Source organism: Sceloporus occidentalis, unplaced genomic scaffold (assembly GCF_023333645.1).
Source record: "Sceloporus occidentalis isolate IW3139 unplaced genomic scaffold, rSceOcc1.0.p SCAF_9, whole genome shotgun sequence".
Classification (NCBI taxonomy): domain Eukaryota; kingdom Metazoa; phylum Chordata; class Lepidosauria; order Squamata; family Phrynosomatidae; genus Sceloporus; species Sceloporus occidentalis.
In genome coordinates, this window is record NW_028316989.1 from 32,311,960 (window position 1) to 32,339,860 (window position 27,901).

Sequence of the window (27,901 nt, forward strand, 5' to 3'; positions counted from 1 at the left end):
CAGAATTCCACAGCCTTGGGCCAGACAAAGACTTAAAGCGGTACCAAACCGGTTTATTTCCCCAGTGTGGACGCAGCCCCGCGTTTGACTTGCGAAGCACTGCTTTCTGAGAAGGGCGGAACCATTGTGTCTGTCCGCGTTGAGCACCGGACCGATTTGTGCGCTGCACCCAAAGGAAAAACCTTTGGCCCTCAGCAACCATGGCCGGGTCCGAGGCGGATTCAAAGGCGCCGATAATGAAGCACCGTCGCACTACACTCGAACGGGTCGAAAAGTTTGTCTCCGGGACGTATTTCCTCGACTGCAACCTCCGGGGAAGGTGGGCTTCCGGCGGTCCGACTGCTAATACCTTCCCCCTCCTTGTAAATAGGTCACCGAACCTGATTTCACTCGCTGTACAGTCCCTCCCCATTCACTGCGTTAGAGGCACAGGACCCCCGTGAATGGGGGAAAGAACGCAAATAGCAATAAATCCTGTGCTTTTACCTGACAGGACACCTCTCTAGGAAGCTCTAGGTCCTCCAGTGCAACTCTATGGTCAACATTTGCCAGACATTGACCATAGAGTTGCATTGGAAGAACTACAAATGCCTGGTGGAGTGTTCTCTCTAGGAATCTGTAGGTCTTCCAGTGCAATTTTTAGTTAAAGTTGACCATAGAGTTGTACTGGAGGACCTAGATATTCCTAGAGAGAGGCTATTAATCAAATCCATGAATAATAAAATCCACAAATATTAAAACTGCAAATATGGAAATATGAGCGTGTGTGTGTGTGTGCTCTTTGTTGTTGTCTGCCTTCAAGTCATTTCCAGCTATGACTATCCTAAGGCAGACCTATCTCAGGGTTTTCTGGGACTGAGATCGTGCGACCTACCCAGGGTCTCACAGTGGGTTTCCATGGCTGAGTGGGATTCAAATCCCAGTTGCTCAGAGTCCTAGTCCAACACCCAAAGCAGTACATCATGCTGGCTTCATGTATGCTCTATGTATGCTGGGAGGCTGGTGGTTTCCAGGAGAGCTATCCAAGGTGCTGAGCTGCTTTGAGGGATAGGGTTAGGCCTCTGTAGAGAGCCAACATGATGTAGTGGTTTGAGTGTTGGGCCATGACTCTGGAGACCAGGGTTCAAATCCCTGCTCAGCCATGAAAACCCACTGGGCGATCTTGGGCAAGTCAGCCTCAGAGGAAGGCAATGGAAAACCCTCTCTGAACAAATCTTGCTAAGGAACCCCAGGTATAGGGTTGCCTTAGGGTATAAGACACCAAACCCTTTTCATGGCCCCATACATTTTGTCACTTCATTCACTGCTTTAAAAAAGGTGATGACTTGGATATGCATTTTTATCTTCCATGAGTATGCATAGATAAAATACACAGTTATGTATTTTTAACTTCAGGTTGTTTGGCGATACCTGCTCATTGACAGCGCTTTCTTGCTTTGAAACTTCGAAACGAATTCCATATGAGGAAGCTGTCAAGCAAGAATTCAGACCTATAAAAGTGGGGGATGCTTTTGGACTCACGTAAGTATTTGTTTATAGAAGAATAGCCAGGACTCAGGATATTTTAGCTGACTCAAACTGAAGCAATAATAGTATACATTTAAAAATGCAAAGTATGCGTTATGTAAAGCAGCTGTATATAGTACCTTTCCTTTTTCTTCTTCATAATGTACTCTTAATGCCCTTTGTGACTAATGTGATGGGCAAACTCTAATGCATTTCTTGCAGCCTCAAGTGAAATTGTTGTCCAATTCTATATAATATTTGTCTTTAAAGAAAATGTTATTATTTTCCTAAGGTGGCACACCTGCTGGTTTAAAGTAGAGCTCAGCGTCCCCAGAGAATGGACAGGAAAGGAAGTCCACCTTCTTTGGGAAAGCGAAGGAGAAGGAATGGTTTGGAGGGATGGCCAACCTGTTCAGGTAAGTGACTGCCATGAAATCATGTGGGGCTGGTGTGCAGATGGTTCTTGTGATTGTCATTAAGCCATTCCACTCTTTTAAGGAATCTCTTGAGTTTTTAAAAAATGTAATCACTGACTTTTTTTTTCTAAGGTGAAAACAGAACATTTAACTAACTGACTGTATTCTCCCATATGAGCCTGCCCTGGCTTTAATAGCTGTAGGGAAGGCTCTTTTCTTGGCCCTGCCACCCTCAACAGCAGATTTGGTGGAGTCATAAGGGGCAACTTTCTTGGTGGCTGCTCCCAGGGTGTATGGGATGAGGGATGGGTTGCTTGTTTTTTAAATTACTTCACTGAAAAATGAATAGTTTGGAGAAGGAGAAAAGGGCAGATTACTAATCAGTGGATTTAATTTCATAGGTGACTGTATCCCTGATTCTCTTTCTCTCTTAAATTCTTTGTTTTGCCATTGACAGGGTTTGACTACAGAAGGTGAGAAGACCAGCTACATAGTGACAGACAGTCTAAAGGAGACAGAATCTCACAGGTGAGCAAGGAAGCCCTCCTAGCTTTTCAGAGAGAACTTCTTTTGCTCTATCTTTGTTTAACTTACTGCTAACTGTGATCATCACTGTAGCCTGACCCTGTACGTGGAGGTTGCCTGCAATGGTCTCTTTGGAGCTGGAAAGGATAGCATGATCGCACCTCCTGATCCAAACAAGAAATTCTCCTTGCACAAAGCAGAGCTGGTGGTTTACAACAGGGATGTCCATGAACTTCTGGTGGACTTTGAGATTCTTCTCGACATGGCCAAGGTAGATTGTGCATTTCACATGTCATTTTATCAGCAAGAGCACTGATTTCCTCCCCTGTTCTCTAATGCAGGGCAGGGCATCTGGTGCCCTCCATATGTTGTTGGACTCAAGCTCCCATCAACCCTAACAAGCATAGCTAATGGTGAAGCAAGCATGGTTGGAATTGCAGAAAGACTGTATATGGAGCATGACAAGTTGTCAGCTCTTGTTTTGATGGATTAGATTTAATGAATTAGATCACAGCTGGGTAATACGTTGTCCATGTTCTGTATGGGACCCCTATATGTTTTTGCTGTCCCTAAATAATCCCGTCCAGTCACTGCTGGCAAACCCATATTTTTGCTTCCAAATCATGCTCTTGGAAGCCTCCTGGCACCATAATTGTTTGCCAGAGAAAAGTGATTGGCTGTACTTCAATGTAAAGCTTTTCCAAGCTTTTCAAAACCAGATACACTTCTGGTTTGGCAGGAAAACATTAAAAAAACATATTTGTGGGGATGAGACAGCAGATCTCAGTGTTTTTCTCAGTATAGATTGAGTATCCCTTATCTGGAAATCCAAAATACTCCAAAGTTCAAAATTTTCCATGTGAGGTGGCTGAGATAGTGACACCTTTGCTCTTTGATGGGTCAACACAAACTTTGTTTCATGCACAAACGTATTAAAAATACTGTGTATAAAATTACCTTCATGCTATTTGTATAAGCGGTATACAAACATAAATGAATTTTATGTGTAGACTTGAGTCCCATCTCTAAGATATCTCATTATATATATGCAAATATTCCAAAATCTGGGGGGGGGATCCAAAATGCTTCTGGTCTTGAGCATTTTGGATAAGGGAGATTACATTTTTCTTTTCTTTTTAAACAGCTTCTTGGAGAAGAAAACCAGCGGAGTTTCCAAGTCCTTTATGCAGCCAATAGGATGGTTAACCTGTGCGATGTTACCAACCCATCGACTTTTCATGCAGTTCATGAACTTGCCTGCTCTGTCTTCAGTCAGAAGAATGGAGAGAGCCAGCATACCATTCATGCAATGGGCCACTGCCACATTGATTCTGGTAAGAGGAGTGCTCAGGGCATACACTTCAGCAGAGCACTACAGGAAGAGTAATTTGGGACATCTTAAAGTATTTCAGGGTGCAGACTAGGCTTTTGCTGCAGACAGCAAAAACACAGCGAATTTCTGCCTGTGATTCTCATTTTAGCCTGGCTATGGCCTTATGAGGAGACAATTCGTAAATGTGCACGCAGCTGGGTGACTGTCGTTCAGCTAATGGAGAAAAACCCAGAGTTCACCTTTGTGTGCTCACAGGTATGAATATTTATGTGCACCTCTGTGTTTTGTGTATTTGCAAATATGTTTTTAGATGTTACCTATGACATTCATGAGTTTATTATTGATGTTTTGAAATATAAAGCAGGACTATAGCTCAGTCATGGAACAGTAGATTCTTTACACATGCAACCAGTCCTAGGTTCAATCCCTGGCATGTTCTATTAAAATGTCCAGATAGAAGGTGGGGGGGGGGCATTGCCTTAGATTGCTTACCCAAGGCATAGATTTAAAAAGCTTTTAATCAGTTAAATATTGTAACCTTAGTAATTAATGTGAATTTATTGCATAAATGTGGGAAAATTCTTACTTGACATGTTTAGGTGCATAATTTCTTATATAAAAAAGGAGGCATAACTGTCTCTCTATATTTTAATTCCATAAAGTATTTTAAAAAAACAACCTTGCTAGCACTATAACTTTATGGTCTGGAGGACAGAAAAGATGCCAGTGCACACAAAGTTGTAGAGAATTGGTCTGCAGTTTATAAATTGCATTTATAAACTATATTGTTATTATGAAGTCAAGACCCTAGTCACAAAAAAAGAACAAAACTTTTGAGATTATTATAGCATGAGACCACTGAACCATCATCCTCTCTATTAGTTGCATGAACCATTATCCTGAATTTCAGGTGTATAGATACAGGGCACATGAATGGGACTGAGGTTGTAGACTAGTGAGGTCAGAAGAAAATTAAATTCAGATGGTACTGACTGTAGCAACTGGACTTTCATAAAATAGTTTTCCATATGTCAAACATCCTGACACTATGGATGTAACTTAATTAATGCATGTAGTGTGATAAGAAATAAATGTCTTGATTCAAACTTGTGGTAATAGACTGCAGTTTCCTAATGAATTTTAATTCAAGTTAGCTCACTGTTCATCCAAAACTTGGATGCTAACAGTGATTTTCAAGCCACAAGCATGGATAAAGCATAATGGTTCTTGATTATATATGTTTGTGGCTTCCATCTACCACTTTTTCCACAGGCTCAACAGTTTGAATGGGTGAAAAACTGGTATCCTGGATTATACACTGCAATTCAAAATTTTGCAAAACAAGGACGTTTCATACCTGTTGGAGGCACCTGGGTGGAAATGGTAAGGATGCAACACCTCACAGCTTCCTGAGACCAGAGAGAGCAGAAACAAGCCTCTGTCTGGTTCAAAAGCAATCAGGTATTTGTACTGAGTTGCAATTTCTGTTTGTTGAAAGGGATTTCATTGTATTTTGATCTGTACAGACACCAATGACAGCCAAAGGTTCTCAAGTCATCAGGGTAGTGAGTCTGGGTTTCAGGACAGATTTTAATGGACCTGTCGAAGATGCTAATTTTTATCCCTAAAATACCACCAGAATCTTGTCTAGCTTTTTTAAAGTTCAGACTTAAATCTGGATTCATTGCCTTCCTCAGCTGGGAGCTACCAGCTGAATGTAAATAAAACTTGATCTTCCCTGGCATCTGTAGAAACAAGATCAGGGAACATTAATTCTAATCTACAGGGGGAATATTTTGGTTGTAGATGTCAGTGGGACATTAATGACTCAAGTAAAGGTGCAGTAGGGGACAGTTGAGAATGGTTCAATGACAGATTTATGCTTTCTCCATAAGATTATGCATGTTTGTGAATTTTCTTCAGGATGGGAACCTTCCAAATGGGGAATCCATGGTTCGCCAGTTTCTGCAGGGACAGAGATTCTTCCAGCAAGAGTTTGGCAAGATGTGCTTAGAGGTACATGACTGGTTATGTGTCACTTCCCTTCCTAGTGCTCTAAAATATAGTGCCCTGGTGGTCTTCTTTCCAGTTCTGGGGAATAGCATTTAAACACACACACACACACACACCCCTGGAATGCTCCTTCAGAGTGATGCTATATCACCCCACCTGGAGCTTGTTAAAGTTACTTTTTTGGACTACAACTTCCAGAATACCTTTTTCTTCTTCTTCTTCTTTTTGCACTTAGTTCTGGCTACCAGATACATTTGGCTACTCAGCCCAACTGCCGCAAGTGATGCGTGGATGTGGGATATCACGTTTCCTGACTCAGAAGCTTAGCTGGAACCTTGTGAACACTTTCCCCGTGAGTTGTGTATGAAGCAAGAAGCTGGGGAGGCAGGGATAGAGCCAGCTGATCACAGCTCATGGGCTACTCAGGGGGCCATTGGGGGCCCTATAAAAATCAGGCCTGCCTATAAAAGTGTTAGATAGGTCAGTTAGGAAGAGAAGATTGGAGAAGATCTGGGTTGGTTTTGGGGAGATGGGTTGTGGAAAGAGTTTAGGAAGTATTACTTGGTTTGAAAATGAGGCATTACAGTGTACTATGTATGGGACCAGTGTAAGGCTAGATGTTTATTTTATTTTCATACAATAAATCTTTACAGTTTTTATTTTTGACATCTCTGTCTGGATGTTTTAATTTAACAAGATAGGCCTTTTTTGCATTACCACACTGAAACCAACAACCTGTCCAGAATAGTAGTCAACTTGAAACCTAAGTACCAGATCCAGGAAGGGGTTTTTAAGGGTTAAAAAGGCAAGGTGAGTGTTAGAAGCCCAAAACTTGGAACTGCAGGGTTGACCTGGAGAAAGGTTCCATCCCACTGTGCTTCTGTTTATTTTTGGTTTTGTCCACTTCAGTTTATAAACATACAGTCCTCTTGGCTTGTGATAGAGGTCTTGGATTTTAATTTTTTTGGATTCCCAGCTCCTAGTAGCCCCCAGCCAGAACAGACCACAATAACTTGTTGGGACAACAAAAATATTCATAGGGTTAAGTTTGTCATTCATTTCTTGTGACAGTCTTTTTCTTACAGCACAATACCTTTCTCTGGGAAGGAATTGATGGCTCCCAGATATTGGCTCACTTCCCGCCTGCAGATTCCTATGGGCTGTCTGGTTGTGTAGAGGAGGTAGGTGAAGCTGAATATCCATGATCTCATTGCTTCTATCCCCAAAGTGAGTCAGAGTACTTTCATGGTGGGCTGTAGAATGCAGTAAAGCTTCTACATACAGTCAGATAAATAAAAGGAGACACACCAAAACTGTATAGATGTATAAAACTATACATTGTCTGCAAAATGTAGATAGGAGTTACAGGTCTTCATCTTATTGTTAGTCCAAACTGAGCTAAAACAACTGAATTAATGGGATTTACTGATTTCTTGACTCACCATTACAATTGAGAAGAACATTCATGCAGTTCAAAAGATGATACAGTGAAGTCTGAAAAAATGGGAGGAAAAAGAGACACATTGGCTCTTATTCTGTTAGGTGTTACTCCTTGTGAATGCTGGGAGTTTCCTGGGAACACTTTAGGATGGGGAAAATGTAATATCGCTCCCCCCTTAAATAGAAAAATACAGGAATAAAACCAGGGACTTTCTGGGTTTTTAGTCTGCTTGGATAGACCCTGAGTTGGGATTTTCATTGGTATATGAGCCACTGGATTACAGTATTATGTTAGTTAAAGCAGATCCTTAAAGAAGTTATTGGACAGTATGAAGAGCTATGAATCTTGTGCATAAATTAATGCAATGTGTAGGAAAGGAATAAAACATGTTTTGCTTTCATTTGGCTTTTTAAAAAGTGTAGTGGAATTTGTGCAGATGGAATTGCAGTGGTGTAGGAGAGGCAGGTCCTCACTGCACTGGAGTGACAGAATGTTGACTTTGAAATGTGCAGCTGTGCAAATGTGCCTGTGTCGCTTTTGTATTGCATCTTTCCTAGATGTTGAAGACTGTGAAGAATAATAGAGATAAGGGTCGTGTGAACCACAGTGCTGCTCTCTTTGGTTTTGGAGATGGAGGTGGTGGCCCAACACAGAAAATGCTGGACAGGCTAAAAAGAATGAAGGACATGGATGGCTTGCCCAGGTCAGCCTCACCCTTATGGGATCTACTCTTTTAAAAACATCTTAGGTCCAGACTAACTGAAAAATCAGAAAAAATAATTGCAAAGATTATTTTCCAATCAGGGTTCAAATCTTTGTTTTTCCATGGATTTACTGGGTAAGAAATTGTTTTCTCTGCAGGAAACCCATTTTCCTGAACACAAGCATTTTGTGCTATTTTTGTCCTGGTTTTGTATACAGGAAACCTGGTTTCTGTCCAGAAAACAGTTTTTTGCACAAGAAAATACATGCTTTTCTCCACATAATATTTTTGTGTTTGGACTTTTGAATATCAGAAGAACATTGTGAAGGAAAATTCTTTTTTCTTACAGCAGAGAGAATACTGTTTTAGTTCTTTTTTTATTTGAGGACAAAATGTTTAAAGATTTACACTGTGTCTCTAGTTGTGGAGATGGTGGCACTTTCTATCATTCTGGAACAATGTCTTTATGACTTGCAGGGTCCAGATGTCAACACCGGACCAGCTTTTCTCTGCTCTGGAGAAGGAAAAGGTTCAGCTGTGTACTTGGGTTGGAGAATTGTTTCTGGAGCTCCATAATGGCACATATACCACTCATGGGCAGGTTAGCATATAAAAGAAAAAGTACCAGGAAAGATTATAGAGCATGGTTAATTCTTCCCAGTATGGGTCATTCTCTGCCTTCAAGCCAAGATGTCTGGGGGCAGGTCTTCAGGCACCAGCATACTCCAGGATGCTTCTGGTGTATTATGACTATGAATTTTCCTCCTTATCTGCCCTCTTTGGCTGTGGGTTTCTGGCTCTCACAGAAAACAAGAAGTGTGACTGTCTTACCACGTTTTCCCTGTGAAGCACCCAGTAAATTTTTGCTAATTTTAAATAGGGTTAATCATAGTTGACTATTATGGTTCATTGCCTTATTTACCATTTCAATATAGTGTGATTTACTTCTGAGTAAGTGTACCTAGATGAACATGGTACTGCACTGGAAGTCTTTCTAAAAGTCATAATCTTTCCTTAGTGTTATTATTTTTAAATGTCTGGTCTTCTCATTTTGTTAATAAATTACTGTGAATTTTATCTGATTTTATTTTATCTGGAATCAGATCAAAAAGGGGAATCGGGAGTGCGAAGTTCTACTCCATGATATCGAGGTTCTGAGTAGCATTGCTCTTTCAAGGAAAAATTCTTTCCAGTACCCTTCTGCAAAGCTTCAACATCTCTGGAGGTACAACTTTGAATCTCAACTTTGAAGTCTCCCTTATCCAAAATACTTGGGACCAGAAGTATTTTGGATTTTTTTTTTTTTTTTGTAGTTTGGAATATTTGCATATATATAATGAGATATCTTGGTAGTGGGACTTGAGTCTAAACATAGTACATGAATCACGAGTGCAAATAGTTTAGATAGCCAAGGATAACCCATAATGACACACTGTCTTCTTGGTCCATAGTCTCCTAACCACACTCTTCTCCTAGAATTTTATTGCCTATACTACTACAGGTTTAGTATCCCTTATCTGAAATGCCAAAATCTGAAACACTCCAAAATCCAAAATTGTCCACAGGGGTGGCTGAGATAGTGACATATTTGCTTTCTGATGATTCAGTGTATACAAACTTTGTTTCATACACAATATTATTAAAAATATTATGTATAAAATTATGTTCAGGTTATGTGTATAAGGTCTGTATGAAACATACATAAATTTCATGTTTAGACTTGGGCCACATCTCCAAGCTATCATTTTGTATATGCAAATATTCCAGTATTCAAGCATTTTGGATAAGGGAGACTCAACCCATATTGTTTTTGCAAACTGCACAGAAAACTTGCCTTATGAGTGGCTATGTAAATTAAGAAAGTCAGTAAATCAGTCTAGGGGCAATGGCATGGTAGTGGCTTCTATAATACTGCATCAGTTTTAAATGCAGGCGGATGAGTTCCTCTCTTTCTTTGGTCTCAGAGACTTCTCTGTTTTTTATCTTTTACCTTCTGGTTGCAGATTGCTGCTCCTTAACCAGTTCCATGATGTCTTGCCAGGCAGTTGTATCCAACTTGTAGTCGAGGATGCCATGAGATACTATGCAGGTAGGAAGAGGGAAATGCATAGCAAGGGGCAGCAGGTCTGGAATAGTGGGGAGATCAGCATCACATGGCTCTTGGGAAGCATGCTTTGTCGACATTTGATACAAAATACTGGAAGTCAATAGCCTTAATCCTTTATTCAGAACCATGATGACTAGAATATTGTTTATTTTTTAGATAAAGGGTTGCAGAAGCTGAGTTTAAAGACTAGGTTCGTACTGAATGCAATGATCAGTAATAAGAGTAAATATCAGGAAATATACAGGAAATATGCAAAAAGTGTATTTAGACATCATGATGAATAATTAGTTATTATGATGTCCAAAGGCAGTCCTTTTATGTATATGTGTGTGTTGTAAAGACTAAAGCCTGAATATCTGTGGACAGAAATATCTTCTCTACAGAAAATGTTGTTTCCCATAAAGAAAAAGCTACTTTCCAAGTATTAAAAGTGCAGATTTTTTGTAGCATAAGTCCCCAATAACAGCATTTTCTGTTCAGGAAACAACATTCTCTATGCAAAAAGTAATGTGTCTGCGCAGAAATATTTTCTAATCAGAAAATACTGTTTCTTGCACATAAAGTTTCTTCTTTGGAGTTGGAAGAAAATTGATACCATTACTTTATTCTTACCTTCAAAAATGAAATTACTGATGAATTCATCCCTAGTGACAACCTTAAATAGGATGCCCCATCTCTTATCTCTCCTTGCTTGCTGATATGTTAATTTCTGAAATGATGACACCCTGAAGACACACCCTTCCTTTTTGTAATTTATGTTCATTCTGGATGAACAAGACTTTAAATACTTTCTCCTTTCTCCTAGAGATTCAGAGTTCTGGTGCTGAGCTCCTGAAAGATACAATGCAGTCTCTGTTTGGAGACCTGTTGGAAAGCCATGAAAAGGCCAGAGAAAGCATCCTTGTGGTCAACACATTGCCATGGGAACGAACTGAAGTCATTGCCAAAGCTGGAGCAGGAGGATTGGAAACTTTAGGTGCCCATGTTGCTCCAGATTTAAACTTTTTGGTTTACATACCTGGATCTCTATGTGGAAGCAGGCAGCTTCCTTTGGTCCATCATAGTTTCCCAGGCTTTTGTACATCCTTGGATAGAAACTGGGAAAAGACACAAAAACTCCCGAGGAGGGTCCCTGAAGTGTCTACCTCCTCTTAGCAAATATATCTGTATTTAAATAAAAGTTAGTTCATTTTTTTGAAAAATATTTTACCTCTTTTTTAATATCTCTTAATTGCAGCTCTGGTGACAGTTCCTAGCATGGGTTACTGTGCCATTCAGGATTCATTATCTCCTCCGTATCCAGTGACAGTGACAAAAGAGGTGAGCTGTTCTGCAGCTTTTGTTGAATAACTTGACCATGAAAAGGAAAGCTGTGAAGCTCAGTCTCCAGTGAGAAGCCCTGCTGGATCAAATGAAAGGCCCATCTAGCCCAGATGTTGTAACCTTTTCTTACAGAGGAGTAGCACCAACCCCTGGATCATTCTGGTTGCCTTTTCTCCACATATTCTGGGTCCACAATGTCCTCCTTGAAATGGCCCATGCATGTTTATCTTTAAAATATTGAAATGCAGAGAGTTGTTTATCTTGGATCGGCCTTTTTAGTCATCAACGCGCTTGTAGAAAACATGGGATGAGTCCTTCCTGAATCTTTGTTTGCTAAGAAAAGCCAGAGAGAGATTCAAATGCAGACAAAAGGGTTAGATGTTTCATAAATTCCCTCTTGTACACTAAGGCCCCAAGATGAAGTTCAAGTTAAACCTTCAGTCCACAGAGAAATTCCTTAAGCCTTTAATGCCTAAAATGCAGTTGTTGTTTTTTCAAATGTAAGAGTTATGAAGAACTTTCTTTGCTTTTAAATTTCCAATTTCTAAATTTTTCATAGGCAGATGGTTCGGTGATCATGGAAAATGGTATAGTCCGAGTTCACCTGGATACTGTGGGGCGTGTGACTTCACTGTATTTAATAGATTCTGAGAGGTACTGTTAAAATCAAGTATTGCATGACTATTCTGCAGTAAAAATGAAATTCCACTTAATACAGCGGGTTGGGCTGGATAGCCGTTGTGGTCTCTATGATTCTAAATCATAACTCTTTTTAGTGCAGAATGAAGCTATAGTCGCCTCTCTCACTGATGGCTATCTGGCCTCTTCCTAAACACCTGCAGAAGAGATCAGTCCAACACCTCCTGAGACACGCTCTTTCACTGTCAAGTGGCGCTTATATTCAGAATGTCCATCCTAATATTAACCAAGACATTAGCACGATCCACTATGCTACACTGAATACATCTAGTCTCTGGGTTGGTGGGAGGAGGAATCTCTATAATGTGGGTCCAGAGACAGGCAGGAAAGTGGCATAGTCTGAGTAAAAGCTGTTTGGCTCCCTAAAGTGTAGCCATCTTATTTTATGCAATTCCTTTCCTGTCTGTGCTCAGAACAGAGTTTTCTTTTGATTCTCAACATTCTTGGTTTGAGTCTCTTTACTATTGCTTGTCCTTCTCCTGACTGTAACATATTCATCCGTTGCACCTTCATCATCTTCTCTGTCTTCCTTAAAAAAGGGAAGTCACTTCCCCTGCCTTTTTCTTCCCTTGCAGTGGTTCGGCTGAGTAGAGTCAGGCCTCATTACTACTCATTTAGGAGACCACTAAATAATTCCCTAATAAGTCCAGATAGGGCTAGGCAAAAATCCTTCTTGAAAACCCAGAGAACTATTAGGACTGGACTTGATGGACCAGATATCTGACTCTATATAAGTCTGCTTTCTACATTCCTATGAAATCTGCTTCTGGACAATTTTCACTTATTTATTCAAATTGCACCATGTAGAAGAAAAGTGTTCAAGTGATTGTTCTGTGTGGTTTGTTCCAGAGAGTCCATCACTGAAGGTCACTGTGCTAACCAGTTTGTGATATTTGATGATGTTCCTTTGTACTGGGATGCCTGGGACGTGATGGATTACCATTTGGAGACTAGGTAAATAGCTGTCATCTTCTTGATACAGCTTAGAATTTGCTGCTGTAGCTGCTCATCTTTCCCTCTTGTGGGATTCTGGGAAACAAAGGATTGCTACCTGTGAGCCTATGTTTGTGGAAGTTTTTAGACTCATTCAGTCTCCTTCCACTAGGAATTCAGTTACAGAAAAAGCCAATCAGACTATTATGATCATGCCATTTTTACTGATGGTAGAATTTGGTTTCAGCAACTGGGTAAATTTGAGAAGAGAAGAAAGACAACCAGGCAGGACAGAGCAGAGTCTCTTGTGATGAGACGGATCATAGGAACATACAGTAAAGATAATTCACTCTAAAAATTAAAAAAAAAATGTTCAAGGATATCCCATAAAATTGATGACTTCTCAGACTGAAAACAACAGATAGCTGTAACAGATTATTTAATGGACACCCCCCCCCTTTTTTTTTTTTTTTTTTTTTTTTTTGCTGGCCAGCATGGCTATTGATCATTCAGATTTTAACTCCCAAAAGTAAATTTCCTACACTTTGATTTAATTATTACTGCAGTAGAAGAGCAAATAGGTGTCCCAATTGGTGTTCCAGATGGCAGGGTTAGATAACAGGTGATGGTAAAACAAATGAACAAACAAAACCTTGCTCTTTGCCAGAATCATTGTAATAGATAATATAAGCTAAATAAATCTTGGCCAGATTTGTTCAGAAGACGTTTGCCCTTGCCTTCCTTTGAGGCTGAGTGTATGTGACCAGGCCAGAGCCACCCAATGGGTTTCCATGGCTGAGTGGGGATTCGGACGCTGGTCTCGAGCTTAAAATCATTGCACTGTTCTGACTCTCGTTAACATCAACTCTTCTCACTCTGTTTCCCTTCCAGCTTAGAAAACTGATCTAGCTGTTTTGCTTTACATAGCTTGGGGAAATAGTTAAGTGGGTTTACCACTTGCATAGTGTGCAGGAAGGGCCAGGTTCAATCTCCAGCATCTGCAAGGAAGTCCGAAGAAGATTCCTGGCTGAACCCTTGGTGCATCAGTGTTGCCAGTTAGAGTTGGCAATACCAAGGTAACAGAGCAGTGGTATGACTCTATAAGACAGCTTCTTCGTTCTTATGCTCTTTCAGGAAGCCTATCACACAACTCCTTAAACCAATGGAAATTATCCTGTCGGGGAGGTTGCGTGGCAGTGTGAAGTTCTCTTTGCAGATCAACCAGAAGAGCATCCTTACCCAGGAAATCATCCTGGATGCAGCATCCCCTTGCGTCCGCTTTCAGACTCAGGTTTGATATTTGGAGACCTTAACACTGAAAGGCTTCTTCTAAGGGATCATGTACCTTTGACATCCACAAGTGTGTATGTATATGTACAGGCATACCTCAGTTAATAAAGCTTCTGTCAAAGCTGCTCCTTTTTACAAAGTCTTTGTATGCCCACCCAGTCCCCCTTTTCTTCCTCACCCTCTGACTAGCTGGCAGATTTTTTTAGTGCCATTGGCACTGGGAGGATGGTGAAAGAGGACTGGAGAAATACAGACATCTGATGTTGGGTTGCAAAGCATTTCAGCAGAAAATAATACAGTTAAGCTTGACCTGGGAAAGAATACTCTAGCCAATCCTACCATAGCTGTGTGGGCCAGTTGTCTCTAGAATCCTTTGCTAAGCATGTATGAGCAGGAAAACAGAGAGAGGAGAGAGTTCATCCCAAAACATTAATAAAGCATAGACTTGCCATCAACATCCAGAAAAAAATGGAAGCTGGTGAAAGAAAAAATAATAATTCTGGTTTTTAGAAGGTTCCAAAATGTTCATTTCACCATGCAGTGATGAAGGAGAATGCAATGGCACCTTCTCTGATTTCCCTCTTCTTCCTATATTATGTTTATACTTTGCTGTTTATAGGTTGCCTGGAATGAAGCTCACAAATTCCTCAAGGTGGAATTCCCAGTCAGGGTTCGCAGCTCAAATGCTACATATGAGATCCAATTTGGCCATCTCCAGAGACCAACACATTGGAACACATCTTGGGACTGGGCTCGCTTTGAGGTACGGAATCTGTTTGCAGCCTTCTTCCAAGATTCACAGTAGAAATGAGGTGTTGCTGAATGCCCACTTTATCATTTTACTTTAGACTGTCTGCTAAACCTAAGATAAACTTCTCCGGTTCTCTAGGAATCATACCTTCTGGTTGGTCAACTCATGTTGAAATGAGGAGCAGCTCTCCAGGTGTATTTAAATACAGATTTTATTTGGTTACTTCCTCCTGCAGGTGTGGAGCCATAAGTGGATGGACCTGTCTGAACATGGCTTCGGAGTGGCACTGTTGAACAACTGCAAATATGGCTGCTCAGTTCATGGCGACGTGATGAGCCTTTCCTTGTGAGTTCTGTTGGTTGATCCAGAAGCAACAAGTTATTTCTGGAAGGATGGTTCAGGGTCTTCAGTTCTCTAGAACTGGATCCCTTTTCCTTGCACTAAAGAAGAGAACTCACAAATGCAAGCCTGTGCATAAGGTATGGCATACTGCAATTATATGTAGCATAGGAGAAGCAGTTCTGTGAACCACATTTTTGATACAGGTATTCCAAATAACAAAAGTGTGGTGTATTATTTGCTTACTTTAAAAATATTTTATTCAACTCCTAATCCAAAAAAATGGCTTGCATGGCTTGCATATTATCAATAAAATATAGTCCCCGCCTTTGGTCTTACTAATCTAAAAATGGCAGAAAATGTAGGGATGAAGAGTTAAATGAAGAAAATGAAGAGTTAAAAGCAAGTAGCAGTTCAGCGCAACTGATGGAATGGCCCAGCTTCCCATGTCACCTCCCTCTGTTGCAGCCTTTTGCAATGGCTACCAGTGGTGATGGTTGAAGGAGGCCAGGGCTGGAAGAACAGCCCTGCTTCTCATCTAATATATTGTTCTCTTCACTCTCCACAAAGGTTAAGAGCACCAAAGTCTCCTGATGCCACTGCAGATATTGGGCAGCACCAGTTTACCTATGCATTGATGCCTCATGCAGGTAAGCAAGTCAAAAGCCTTAGTCTTTGCAAATGACTAACCAGCCCTCTCCAAGTGTGGTGGAGAAGAGACAGTGCCCTCCTTACCACAGATCTACATTGCTTGCAATAGTGCTTGCATTGTAAACTCTTGCCTGCAACCACTATTCAGCTATTTCTTTGGACAGGTTCCTTCCAGGAAGCCCAGGTGGTCCACCAGGCATATAATCTGAACTTCCCTCTCCACACCATGCCAAGTGTCTCAGGGCAGTGTCAATCTTGGAGTGCCTTCTCTGTACAGTCTCCAGCTGTTGTTCTGGAGACAGTAAAGCAGGTAAGATTCTCAAAGATGAGCATGGCATAAGACTGTTTGGAACATTGATATAATGCAGCAGTGCTCTGCCATATGGCTCTGAGAGCACAGAGGTGGGGGAAGTGCAAGTGGCCCCATTTTGCAGCCTCAAAGCCACCACCTCCAAAACAAACAAGGGAGCTCCAGAGCTTAGGAGCAGCCACCGAAAAGTATCTCTGTTATATGCCCACGTCTGTGGTTATCTAATGCAATTCTGCTGTTTTATGGCAGTGAGAGGGAGTATGTAGAGCTCCTAATTTGTTGGACTACAGCTCCCATTATTCCTCACCATTGGCTGTACTGCCTACTGCTACAGGGAATTGCAGTCTAACAGCACTGAAAGGTTGCATGTTGTTCTTAAGGGAGTTTCCTTTAAACTCTTACCCATAATTGTAGATTCCTGTATGGTTAGCTGTATCTCCTCTATGCGCTGAATAGGAACAACTTGTCTGTCTTCCTCCAGGCTGAGGACAGACCAAATGCACTGATCATCAGGCTCTATGAAGCTCACGGCAGTACAGTCATCACTTGGCTCCAAACATGTCTTCCAGTCCAAGAGGCAATCATGTAAGTGTACCTCATGTGGCTCTTCAGATGTTGCTGGACTTCAGCTCACAGTGTTCCTCATCATTGGCTATGCTGGTTAGGGTTGCTGGGAGCTGCAATCCAACAGCATTTGGAGGGCTGGAAAATTCCCACCGTTTTATGTCAACCATTGGAGGGATGTGAGAAAATGCGAGACCAGTGGGGATTGTTGTAGAGGATCCAATTTTCACTGTACACCGCTATGATCATTGTGGAATAGTGGTCTATAAATAAAACGTATTATTATTATTATCCAACTTTCTCATTGCATCCCCTTTTCTTTTCTTAGGTGTGACCTCCTTGAACGGCCTGATCCTAGCCATTGTTTGGCACTGGGGGAGCATGGTCTAAAGCTTTCCTTTACACCATTCCAAGTACAATCTGTGATGCTGGTCTTGAAACAGCAAAGCAGTAACTGAATTGGTGGCAGCATAAACTGCTGCTTGGAGTACTGATTCACCATTTCCATGGGTTCATTTTTCTGCTAATCATGAGATAAGAGGTGGAAGAGTAGGCTTTAGGTTTGTACTCTGTGTGCTGTTTTTTATTAGAAAACTCAGGTCTACCTAGAAGCCAGATGGAAAACAGAGCAAGGATGCAAACCTTCCTAAATTTGGTTCTTGTGGGCCAGAATGAACAATTTTACTATTTTCCTCTTCACTGCGAGAAATCTGTCAAACTGTACAGTATTTCTACTCTATTATCATCTATTCTATTTCTCTCTACAAAAAATGTACATGACCTTACAGCAGGATCAGAACTTTTGAAAAACAGATTTTATTGATAGCATTTTAAAAATGTGTGTCAGAGGTAAGATGCTATTGCTGTAGATACATTTAATCAACCATTAAAATGCATCACCATAAACAGTGGATCACATCTCACTCATTTTGAAAGATGTCCATTTGGCAGTTAAAACTTCGATTTGAATGATCTGGGTGGTTCTGCCATATAAACAACAAACAGGCATCTATAACCTTTCGTTCCCCAGGTGCAGACCTCAGGGGCCTCCCTTTTCTGATACTGCTTTTTTGTTGGGGTGAGCACACATGGAAAAAGGGAATTTCTTCCCAATCCAAATAGCAATTTTAGAGAGGGTTTCCTGCAGGATCATAGCGGGAAACAAAGGATTACATTCCCCTTCCATGTTTGTTGAGATCTGGGTACCACACCAGCTGATCATATTTGCAGTTTTTTGACAGTTCAGCACTTTAAATACAAATAATGTCCTGTCGAGTTTGACCCAGCTGCTCTTCAGATAACAGTAAGAAAGCCATTGCGCTATCCCCTATTTCATATAAAAATGTAGCAAAAAGAGTTCAGTTTTTTTTGTTTGGGAGAAGGAAATGGTCATATGTAATGCCATCAAATTTGGGTTTTCTTGCATATTACACACTGGTGCAATTAATTCTAGGAAAAGCAAGCTGGTGCAGACTGCTATTGATCTATGCTGCTCCTTGACCTGGGAGATCAGCACAACTGTCTCTTAATATGAGCTCTAAGCTTCACAGCAAAAAGATCTCCCACTAATCTTTCACCCGCAATGTCCACTCTGTTGAGATGGTGACCTGCATCCGCAGCAGTATTTCAGAAAACAGTCTGCAAAAAGTGCTTTGGCAGTTAATCTTAAGGCTCTCTGCACAGGATTTCAAAAGCCAGAAGAGACCAAGCAAAGAACGAATCACCCTCTTGTCCTCCTAGTACCTCCAGACTTTTCTCAAGCGCCACCCATTGCAGAAAGCTATGTTAAGCGAAGTCGGGGCATTTATCCATCTCTGTATCCACGACAGAAAGGCCAAGGCAAAATATACAAAGATGATGTTCTGAATCTGGTTATTGAGCTTTCCCCCGCCTGGCTCGTGTAGTAGCAGCAGCCTTACCTAAAAGGGGAGAAAATAGTGAGGTTCTCTATAGATCTTCACCTATTGGCTTCAACCCAACATCCCTTCAGCATAGTGTAAATATCCACATGCGGCTGTGTGAGCACTGTGCAACCCCCATGCTAGAACAGCAATGCTACACAATACATGTTAATGACTAGGTGCCGTTGTGCAACTGAAAGGCACAATGTAGGACACAGCTTGTAAAGAGAAAGCACAGAGGAACATGCTGCCTGAGCAACTCCGCTTCAGGTTTTCTCCCACTGTGGTAGAAAACAATTATTTTTCCACACTATTCTTCCCATATTTGTATATCTGGAATCATCCAACATAGAAATGCATGTGTTTTTCCTGCACAAACAACATTTTTGCACAGGAAACATTTTTTCTGTGGGTTTTTGCAGGAAAAATGTGTTGCTATGCCAAATAATTCCCAGTAACATTTTGGGATGGATGAATACTAGCAGCAAATTGCAGATGTCTTGCTATTACACTGTCCTTTCCAATGAGGTTTCTTGTCAGGAGACAACAATGACAACACCAAAAATATTATTTCCATCCCTAGCTAAGTCTTAGTTGCCCCACAGGCTCATAAGACTGCAAGTGCATCTACTCTGTAGAGATAATGCAGTCTGATACCACTTTAAGTATCCTAGCAAATCCTGGGAGTTGTTTTATGACTTATTTTCTTCATCCTCCAAAAACAGTCCTCTTTTTGTTTTTCTTCCCCTCCTATTATTGGGTTTCACTTTTCGCATTAAAATCATTATCACTCAATATTTTTATAGCAGTATGCATTTCTATAAATTATTCGCAATAATACCATGAAAACAAGACTCCATTCCTATATATGGGGATTTGTTTTACAAGTTTCTTAGCTTTCTCTGTCAAAGAGTGATGTTGTCTCACAAAACTAAAAATCCCAGGATTCTGTAGCATGAAACTTGGGCAGTTAAAGTGGTGTCAAACTGTATTATTTCTACAGTGTAGATGCACCCTGCCTCAACTCTTTTCAAGCCAGGTCACATCTCTCACCTCTGTTTTTCTGAGAAGAGGCTCGACGTTTCTGGGATTCAGAATCTGTCGCTGGAGATTCCTGGAGGGCAGCGCTCTTTCTCTTGGACCTGGTGTTTGGGGTTTTGGTTCCATTTGCCATTGCAGCGTCCTCTACTTTTTTAACTGTTTTGGTCCCTGGCTTCTTTCTGGGTTTCCTTGCCTCCTCCACAGCTTTTGGAGGAGTGGTGGTCCTGGACTTTTTCCTTGCCACTGGCTTCCTGACCTAGGCAGATATGACACCGGCATTTATTAAAGCCAAGGGAAAAAAACACACACCTGTCCAATTTATTAGGTATAAAGGTGCAGAAAAGAGAATAAAACATTAAGGGCCAAATAAAGTTATAGCAAATGGAGATGTAGGTTGTGTGTGTGTGCACCTTTACATTGTCTGTCGACTTATGGCAAACCTCATGACTTTCACAGGGTTTTCTTCAGAGGTATTTTTTCTAATTCCTTCCTCTGATACATAGTCTACAGCACCTGGTACTTCTTCTGAATAAGTACATGTGATTTATTGGTTAATTAAATTATTCCTGAGATTATCCCACAACCTTATGAGTACTCAGGCAATACACAAAGACGTAGCTGGAGAGCCTTATCAAGAAAAGGGAAAGAAAAAGATAATGGCACAACTAGACATAAAATAAACTGTAAGAACAGCAACTAACATCATCATAATGCTGGAGCCTCAGCTTTTTGTGGTCTGCATAAGTTATACAAACTACTTCCCAAATTCCTATACATACTGGATTTTAAAAGACACTCCCTTACCTTTGGACTTGATGTATCGGCATCGGTTTTAACTGTCAGCCGTTTCTTGCGTGATTTCTCCTTTGATGCGCCGGGATCTGTTTTCACCTGCGACTGTTTCTTGCGTGACTTATTGCCTGGGGTGAAAAAAGATCATCCCCCATTTTGTCACTGGCAGCTCAAAATAGCACCATTCTGTTTCCAGTCGGTGTGGACAGACTTCAAGACAGCCTCTGGGAATTTTTGGAGAGCAGCATAAACTGCTGCAAATGACTACGAATGGTTGCAGGGGAAGCAGAAATGGCTGCAAATCCACTTAACAGTTTGAGAAAATTGGTATTTTTTAATGTCACACGATGGTGGGGTACATACTGTTTGAGAAGTGAATTGCCAATCCTGGAGGCTTCTAGGACGGCATCAGCACTGAAGAAATAATGCAGCTTGAGACCATTTTACCAGCTGTGGCTCATTGCTATGGAATCCTAGCATTGTCAGTTTGTTGTGGTAAAAGAGCTCTCTGACAGAGAAAGCTAAATATCTCACAAAACTACAAATCCCAGATTTCCATAACACTGAGTTATGACAATAAAAGTGGTGTCAAACTACATTAATTCTGGAGTGGAAATGAAGCCCAGGAGAGGTCTCTATATGATCCCAAAGCTGCACCTTGCCCATCCCGATTTATAATTAAATACTAAATAAAATTCCAAGATCTGTTGAGTAGAATTTGGAACAAAAGACAATTTAGAAAAATCAGAGACCAGGGATTTATTTATTTTATAGCAAAACTGATGAGTTACAATTCAGAAAAAACACTCATAGACAAGCAAAGTACTGGGATGGAAGGAAACCTAATGCTCACCTTTTGGGGCCATTGGTCCAGGATCCCCCTATGTGGGAAAGAAAGCAATTGGGAAAGTGATCAGGATAAAAGAAAAAGAATGCCATATACATGTTATATTTTGGTGCTGGAAGCCTATCACGCCAACAGCATGGCACAGGTCCTGTCACACAACCATAGAAAGGGCTGCTTACTCTTAGGTAGGCAAAGATCCAAATTGTAATGAGTGGCTACAATCTTGTAGGTGACAAAAGCTTGCCCAAGTATGGGTTACACATCTTACCGTACTGTGTGGGGAAGTATCCTATGCATCTCAAACCACTATGCCACGCCGGCACTACCAAGAACAATATTAACTCAAAAGTAAACATATAGTGTGGCATAGTGGTTTGAGTGCTGGACTATGACTCTAGAGACCACGGTTCAATTCCTCGCTTAGCTGTGAAACCCACTGATAGGTCATCCATAAGCTAGAAATATCTTTAAGGCACAGAATAACAAAAAACATATAACCCAATGTTCATTCAGTCTGTTTGCTCCTCTCAGGGGGAAGACATATGACAAAACTCTACAGTTCCATCAGTTGTTGAGCTGTATGCTCTGTTAGCACCAATGAACATCTTGGCCAATGACATCTGCCTCCAACCCCATGGCTTTAGCAATACCCCCAACTGGAACGCAGCACCTCAAAATCAAATTAGAATTGGGATTGCTGTCAAAAATAGCATCCCACTCCTTACTGTATGGCTTTGAAGAAAGAGTGGGGCCCTGTGTATCACAGCAACACATTATTGCAAAAATTGGCTATTTTCCACATCAGTTCTTACCTGGAACCAGATGGTTCTGCCGTTAGAATCACGAAGCGACTTCATGCCTGGAACGTAATAGCACTGAAGCCACCCTTCAAAGGCTGTGTAATCCTCAGATCTACCTGGTTCGTAACCTTTTCCACCTGACGAGAAAGCAAGATGCCAAAGTGAAAAGGAGAAATTTACCCCAGCTACCTATCCTGTGCCATCTGATGCATGTTTACCTGGAAGCGTATCCCATAGTTCAGCAGTACTTACTTGCTAGTCAGCAAATTGCTCTTTGAACAATAATTTGAACAATCTGCCATACCCTTGTAGGATTTTCTCCATAATGATAGGGACTGAAAACTTAGATCATGTTGAGTGCGTTCATTTCCAAACTGTGAAAAATGTCCTTATCTATAACACCTGAGGCTACTTCTGCACTGCAGAAATAATGCAGTTTGAGGCCACTTTAGCCGCCATGGCTCAATGCTGTGGAATCCTGGGATTTGCAGTTTGTGGTGGCACCAGTAAATATCTCCAAAAATGACTAATCCTAGAATTCCATAGCACTGAGCCATGGCAGTTAAAGCAGTGTCAAACTGCATTATTTCTGCAGTGCAGATGCAGCCTGGAACTGATTTTAAAAACAGCATAAGGTATCATACAGTGTGGGAGGGTGGATTTTCATAGGGTTTTCATAGTAAAAGAGATTCAGAAGAGGTCCATCAGTGCCTCCTTCTATGCAGCACTAACCAGTGTTAGCTATGTTGCCACTGCCATTGTCTCTGAAAGATCATCTGTCAATGTCACCCCCCACAACAGATGCTGCCTAGTAGTTCTTTGGGACATTTATGCTGGCTCCTCAATAAAAGCTTGTCTGATGTGGGAAAACCTACCCGCAGCGTAGCCTCTTGCTTCACACGAGCCTGCAATCCCACCACTATGGAAAGCTAGCACCATGCCAGGTTGATTCAATGAAGGAATGCTAAATGTCCCTTCCTAAACTGCAAATACCTGCCTAAAGGCACCGGATTCAGTCTGATCTTGGAAGCTAAGCAGGGTCAGCCCTGGTCAGTACTTGGTTGGAAGCCCATCAATGTGCTATAGGTTGTATTTCACAGGAAGGAACTGGCAAAACCACCTGGGCTCTGACTATTCCTAAAATAATCCTATGCAATTGATGGGGTAACACCGTAAGTCAACAGGCGACTTGAAGGTGCCCACACTAGAAACTCCAGGGATTCCTTATGATCGAACCATTGCAGTTAAAGGGGAATAAGAGCCCTGTAACTGTGTCATGAGAAAAGGTCCCCTGATTCTTACCCAGATTAATGACCTCCATAGGGACCATGTGGCAGAGCTCTAACAAGTCAGGGTTCTCTCGTTTCAGTTTGACCTTCTTGCTCAGCGTCAGGCCGGAGGTCTGCAAGATGGAGACCAACATGTACATCTCAGGTGAAGGTAGGGAGGAAGGTGTCCTTTACAAACAGGCAAGAAAGGTAACAGAGATCTAAACCTCCACTCTCACTCATCTTGGTGACGCTTTAAAGAAAAGAAAAGTAAAGAAAGATCACACACCCAGTACTGGAGAAAAGGTAGACCTCCACCTGTTCCTCTACTGCAACTCCCATCAGTCCTAGCCAGCACACATAATAATAATAAGGGACAGTGGATGAATTCAGAGTGAAAGGTTGAAAGATTGTCAAAAGAGCAATGCAAGAGAAAATTCACTCTCCCCATTCAAAATTGTTTTCTGAGGTGGACTCACTACATGGAGCTTTTGGTCTAACCCAGAACGTGGAGACGTTCTTTTTGAAAACTACAACTTGTAGACTTCCCAGCCAGCAAGGGCATGGAGCATCCTGGGAGTTGTAGTTCTAAAATATTTCCTGGCTGGGTCTGTTCTGTTCAACAGTCATCTTACGTCTTTTCTCACCTCTTCCCGATGCTGCAGCTTCTCCAGAATGGTCCGCGCCTTCTCAAAAGGAGGGATTTTTAACCTAGAAGAGACCATAAGTAAAGTAGTGCTGGGGAAATGGTGGCCAAATCATTGGAAGGGTGACATTTACGTGCTCAGATAGGTTTGTTTCTTTTCCATTTATGTCCTGCCTTTCCTCTGAGGAACTCAAAGTAGCACATAAGGTTCCTTGAACTGCATTTTAATCTTCACAACAACCTTGTGAGGTAGTTCAGGATGAGAGGTGGTGCAACTCCGGTAACATCTCTATCAAAATCGCCGTAAGCGGTGAGACTTCCAGAACCTTTGGTACTGGACAGCAAAAGTCCCCAAAGCAACCCAGGTTTTTCTCACCTCCGTCACTTAAACCTGTGCCAAAAAGCTTATTTACCGGTAGAGGATTTCTGCCCGGAGGTAGTTGCCGATGCCGCTGAAATACTTCTGATTTAGCAGAGCCTCACAGATGGGTTTGTTAAAAGCTTTATCCGAGAGATTCCTCAGCACATTCTCCCTGAAACAGACCAGGGCTGGTTAGGAGAAATTCCTAGATACTATTCCTAGATAGACACTATTTTTTTAACATGAGACATCATTTCTCTAGGCATTTGTAGGCCCTACAGTGCAACTCTGTGATCAACATCTGCCAGAGGTTGTCCATAGAATTGCACTGGAGGACCTACAAATGCCTAGAGAAGTGATTTCTCAGGTAAAAAAAAATAATGTCTATCTAGGAATAGCTAGGTCCTCCTTCTGCAGACATTGCCCATAGAGTTGCAGTGGAGGACACAGAGAAACCTAGAGAGAACATATTCAAAATAATCAAAATCCGCAAAAGTTGGAGTCACAAATATGGAGGACTGTCTGTAATAATAGCCAGACTTTAATAAAAATAAACTAAAAAACCCAATTTTAAAAAAAAGTCATTTGGTTTACATTATGGTTTAAACTAATCTGGTTTAAACCTACCAGTCCTGGTAGGAAGAGAACCACGTTATGTTGCTTTGAGCTTTAGGGGAAGAAAGGCAAGATGTCAAAGCAACTAACAAATGAATGAGTAAATAATTATGGAGTGGTTCTTCTCACCTGAACTTCTCATACTCCAGCATCACGCAAGGTCCTCGGTCCGCTTGCCAGGAGCCATCCACCTCCCATCGGCCGAACCGTCGGACGTCAACATAGCAAAGGACTCGGAGTGGCTTCTCTTTGGTGTAGAAGCGCAAGTGGGCATGTTTCGGCATTTCGGCAACCGGGACCATCTTGAAGCTGCCGGACATGCCGAAACGGAAGACGAGGTCCATGGGTTTTTGGTCACCTCCTTGGGTGGCTGAGATCTGCTTTTTGGAAGGAGAAAGGTCCTCCTCATGTTTGATGGGGACAAGGGTGAGCTTCAGCTCTTTGCCCCGGGATGTGGCTGAGATCAGGTACCCGTCGCTCTCAAAAGGCACCTCTGGGTTCTTGCTCACCTCTGATTTTTCGACCTTCCCTGAGAAAACAAGCCCTCTGCACACTCTGTTGACATACTGGCCAGCTAGAAAAAGCTCTGGACCCTCCGGCATCCTAGAAATATTGAGAAACCAAGACAAGAAGAAAGAGTTGTGAAGAGGTAAAGGCACAAGGAACGTAGACACATGGGTCTTTAAAAAAACAGACGGCACAAATAGGGTTTCCCCCCCTGAAAAAAGTACCCTGGAAATATATACACTGGCCCTTGTTATGGTTTGATTCCAGGATCCCCTGTGGATACCAAAACACGTGGTTGCTCAAGTTCCATTAAATACAATGGAATAGTCCAATGGTTCACTTTTTGGCATTTATATATTTTTGGAATATTTTCAAGCGGTTTAAGAAGAACAATAGTATTTAATGTTGAGAGATCCTGTAGCACCTTTGAGACCAACTGAAAGAAAGAAGTTGGCAGCAGGAGCTTTCGTAGACTTCAGTCTAGTATTCAATGGCAGAAATAAAATTTCGTATTACGTATTTATTTCTTGGATGGATATTCCACCTTTTGCCCAGAATTGGGCACAACAAATATTGCAAAGGGATCTTATAGCACCTTTGAGACTAAGCAAAGAAATTGTAGCATAAGCTTTTGCAAACTTGGGTTTGTAAACTGCTGCATCCTCAGATGCAACATGAAATGAAAATAATCCCCCTGTGTGTGTGTATATATATGTATGCACAGACATATACATATATGTATATATATATACACACACACACACACATGTATATACATACATTTTAAAAAAACATAGCAAGGATATTCATGTTTGAGCAAAAATGAAACACTAATCTGGAAGCAAAAATAGTTTATGCAAAATCACAATGAGAGAACTAGCGGATATGCTTTTTTTGGAAGAAGAGTGTTACAGGAAAAGACACTTTGCATATGCTCAAAGGTTTGTTTTTATTAATTATTATTATTCATTGTATTAATTTGTATCCTGCTTTCTTTCTTATTCAATAACAACAAGTTTATTGATTAGTCAACTGACCGTATCAATTGAGACCATTGATCTCATTCATTGTATTAGTTTGCATTCCACTTTCCTCCTAAAATTGAGACCCAAAGCAGCATATAGTTTAAACTCTTACAATTAAAAGCTTACCAAAAAATACAATGAAAGAGGTACAAAAGTGAACCTTGAAATAGAATTAAACTCTTGCAAAATGGAAACAGATCAATTGTTTCCAAACAGAATACAATTAAAAATATTAAAAAAGAAGATACACATGAAAACAATTTCCTTGGTTTCTTTCAGGTCTGGAAACAGTTGGAGGAGAAATGGAGCAAATGCACAAATAAAACTGAGACCTCACCTGAGCTCCAGGTGCTGGTTTTGGAAGCAAGGCTCCTTGTTTTGTAACAATCAGCTCTGGAACAGGAGTTACACAACCCCAGCAATCCTCCAGCCACCCAACTTTCTGCACTACACGTGTAGAAGAAGGTGCATTCACACGAGCAGCTAAACACGTTGCACTTTTCTTACTTGCCTGGACTTGAACCTGGGCTTGAAGAGCAAAGTGAGTCCACTCCAGATTCGTCCTTCCCTGCAGCTAATGATGATTTACAAGGGAAACTCCCCCTTCCACTCCCATTGGGCCAGAAGCAGCGCAGAGCATCCTGGGAGTTGTAGTTTTCCTAGAACAGAGCAGGGACTGGGATTCATTCAACTGGCATCTGTGCATCTACACTGTAGAAATAATGCAGTTTGGCACCACTTTTAAGGGCTGTGGCTCCATCTTACAGAATCCTGGAATTTGCAGTTTGGCAAAGTCTTCTCTGCCCAAGAGAGCTGGTGCCTCACCAAACTGCAAATCCCAGGAGTTCTGTAGGATGACACCACTTTTAAAGGCTGTGGCTCCATCCTAAGGAACTTTGGGATTTATAGTCTGACAAAGTGTTCTTTGCCCAACAGTTCTGGTGCCTCACCAAACTGCAAATCACAGGATTTATGTAGGATTGAGTCAGGACAGTTCAAACTGCATTGATTCTGCAGTTCTTGGGGTTGCATCTACACTGTAGAAATAATCCAGTTTGACAGCACTTTTAAGGGCTGTAGCTCCATCCTAGGGACTCCTGGGATTTGTAGCTTTCACAAGGTCTTTGCCCAAGAAGAGTGCTGGTGCCTCACCAAACTACAGATCCCAGGATTTCTGTAGGATGGAGCCAGGGC

The 27,901-nt window shown here is 41.4% G+C and overlaps 2 protein-coding genes across 3 annotated transcripts; one reads left to right on the forward strand and one right to left on the reverse strand.

Moving 5' to 3' along the window:
• Nucleotides 1-114: 114 nt before the first annotated feature.
• Nucleotides 115-17,977, forward strand: LOC149307192 (alpha-mannosidase 2C1-like). 2 transcript variants are annotated; one of them, XM_089538569.1, is made up of 26 exons: nt 115-319; nt 1,396-1,521; nt 1,799-1,922; nt 2,380-2,450; nt 2,541-2,718; nt 3,592-3,781; nt 3,929-4,035; nt 5,053-5,163; nt 5,704-5,796; nt 6,029-6,145; nt 6,879-6,974; nt 7,792-7,937; nt 8,415-8,538; nt 9,041-9,162; nt 9,941-10,026; nt 10,850-11,020; nt 11,282-11,364; nt 11,927-12,021; nt 12,916-13,020; nt 14,134-14,290; nt 14,909-15,052; nt 15,276-15,385; nt 15,950-16,029; nt 16,195-16,340; nt 16,822-16,925; nt 17,233-17,977. In XM_089538569.1, the coding sequence occupies exons 1-26, from the start codon at nt 201-203 to the stop codon at nt 17,360-17,362; spliced, it is 3,135 nt and encodes a 1,044-aa protein (XP_089394695.1). In that variant the 5' UTR covers nt 115-200; the 3' UTR covers nt 17,363-17,977. The 2 variants fall into 2 exon arrangements, with proteins under 2 accessions (XP_089394695.1, XP_089394696.1); XM_089538570.1 differs by lacking the exons at nt 16,195-16,340; nt 17,233-17,977 and having other exon boundaries at nt 16,822-16,888.
• Nucleotides 17,956-27,270, reverse strand: LOC149307193 (endonuclease 8-like 1). The gene is made up of 10 exons (XM_089538571.1): nt 27,219-27,270; nt 25,305-25,778; nt 24,613-24,732; nt 24,201-24,264; nt 23,588-23,687; nt 22,298-22,422; nt 21,492-21,519; nt 20,651-20,766; nt 19,859-20,102; nt 17,956-18,823 (listed from the first exon to the last, which is right to left on the reverse strand). The coding sequence occupies exons 2-10, from the start codon at nt 25,775-25,777 to the stop codon at nt 18,777-18,779; spliced, it is 1,317 nt and encodes a 438-aa protein (XP_089394697.1). The 5' UTR covers nt 25,778; nt 27,219-27,270; the 3' UTR covers nt 17,956-18,776.
• Nucleotides 27,271-27,901: the final 631 nt, after the last annotated feature.

Coding starts and splice junctions, on each gene's coding strand:
- LOC149307192 (XM_089538569.1), top strand. CDS start 201: ATGGCCGGGTCCGAGGCGGATTCAAAGGCGCCGATAATGAAGCACCGT. Junction 14,291..14,908: donor GCGTCCGCTTTCAGACTCAG/GTTTGATATTTG, acceptor TGCTGTTTATAG/GTTGCCTGGAATGAAGCTCA. Junction 16,341..16,821: donor TTCTGGAGACAGTAAAGCAG/GTAAGATTCTCA, acceptor GTCTTCCTCCAG/GCTGAGGACAGACCAAATGC.
- LOC149307193 (XM_089538571.1), bottom strand. CDS start 25,777: ATGCCGGAGGGTCCAGAGCTTTTTCTAGCTGGCCAGTATGTCAACAGA. Junction 22,423..23,587: donor TATGGAGGTCATTAATCTGG/GTAAGAATCAGG, acceptor CTTTCTCGTCAG/GTGGAAAAGGTTACGAACCA. Junction 20,767..21,491: donor TGGACCAATGGCCCCAAAAG/GTGAGCATTAGG, acceptor TTTTCACCCCAG/GCAATAAGTCACGCAAGAAA.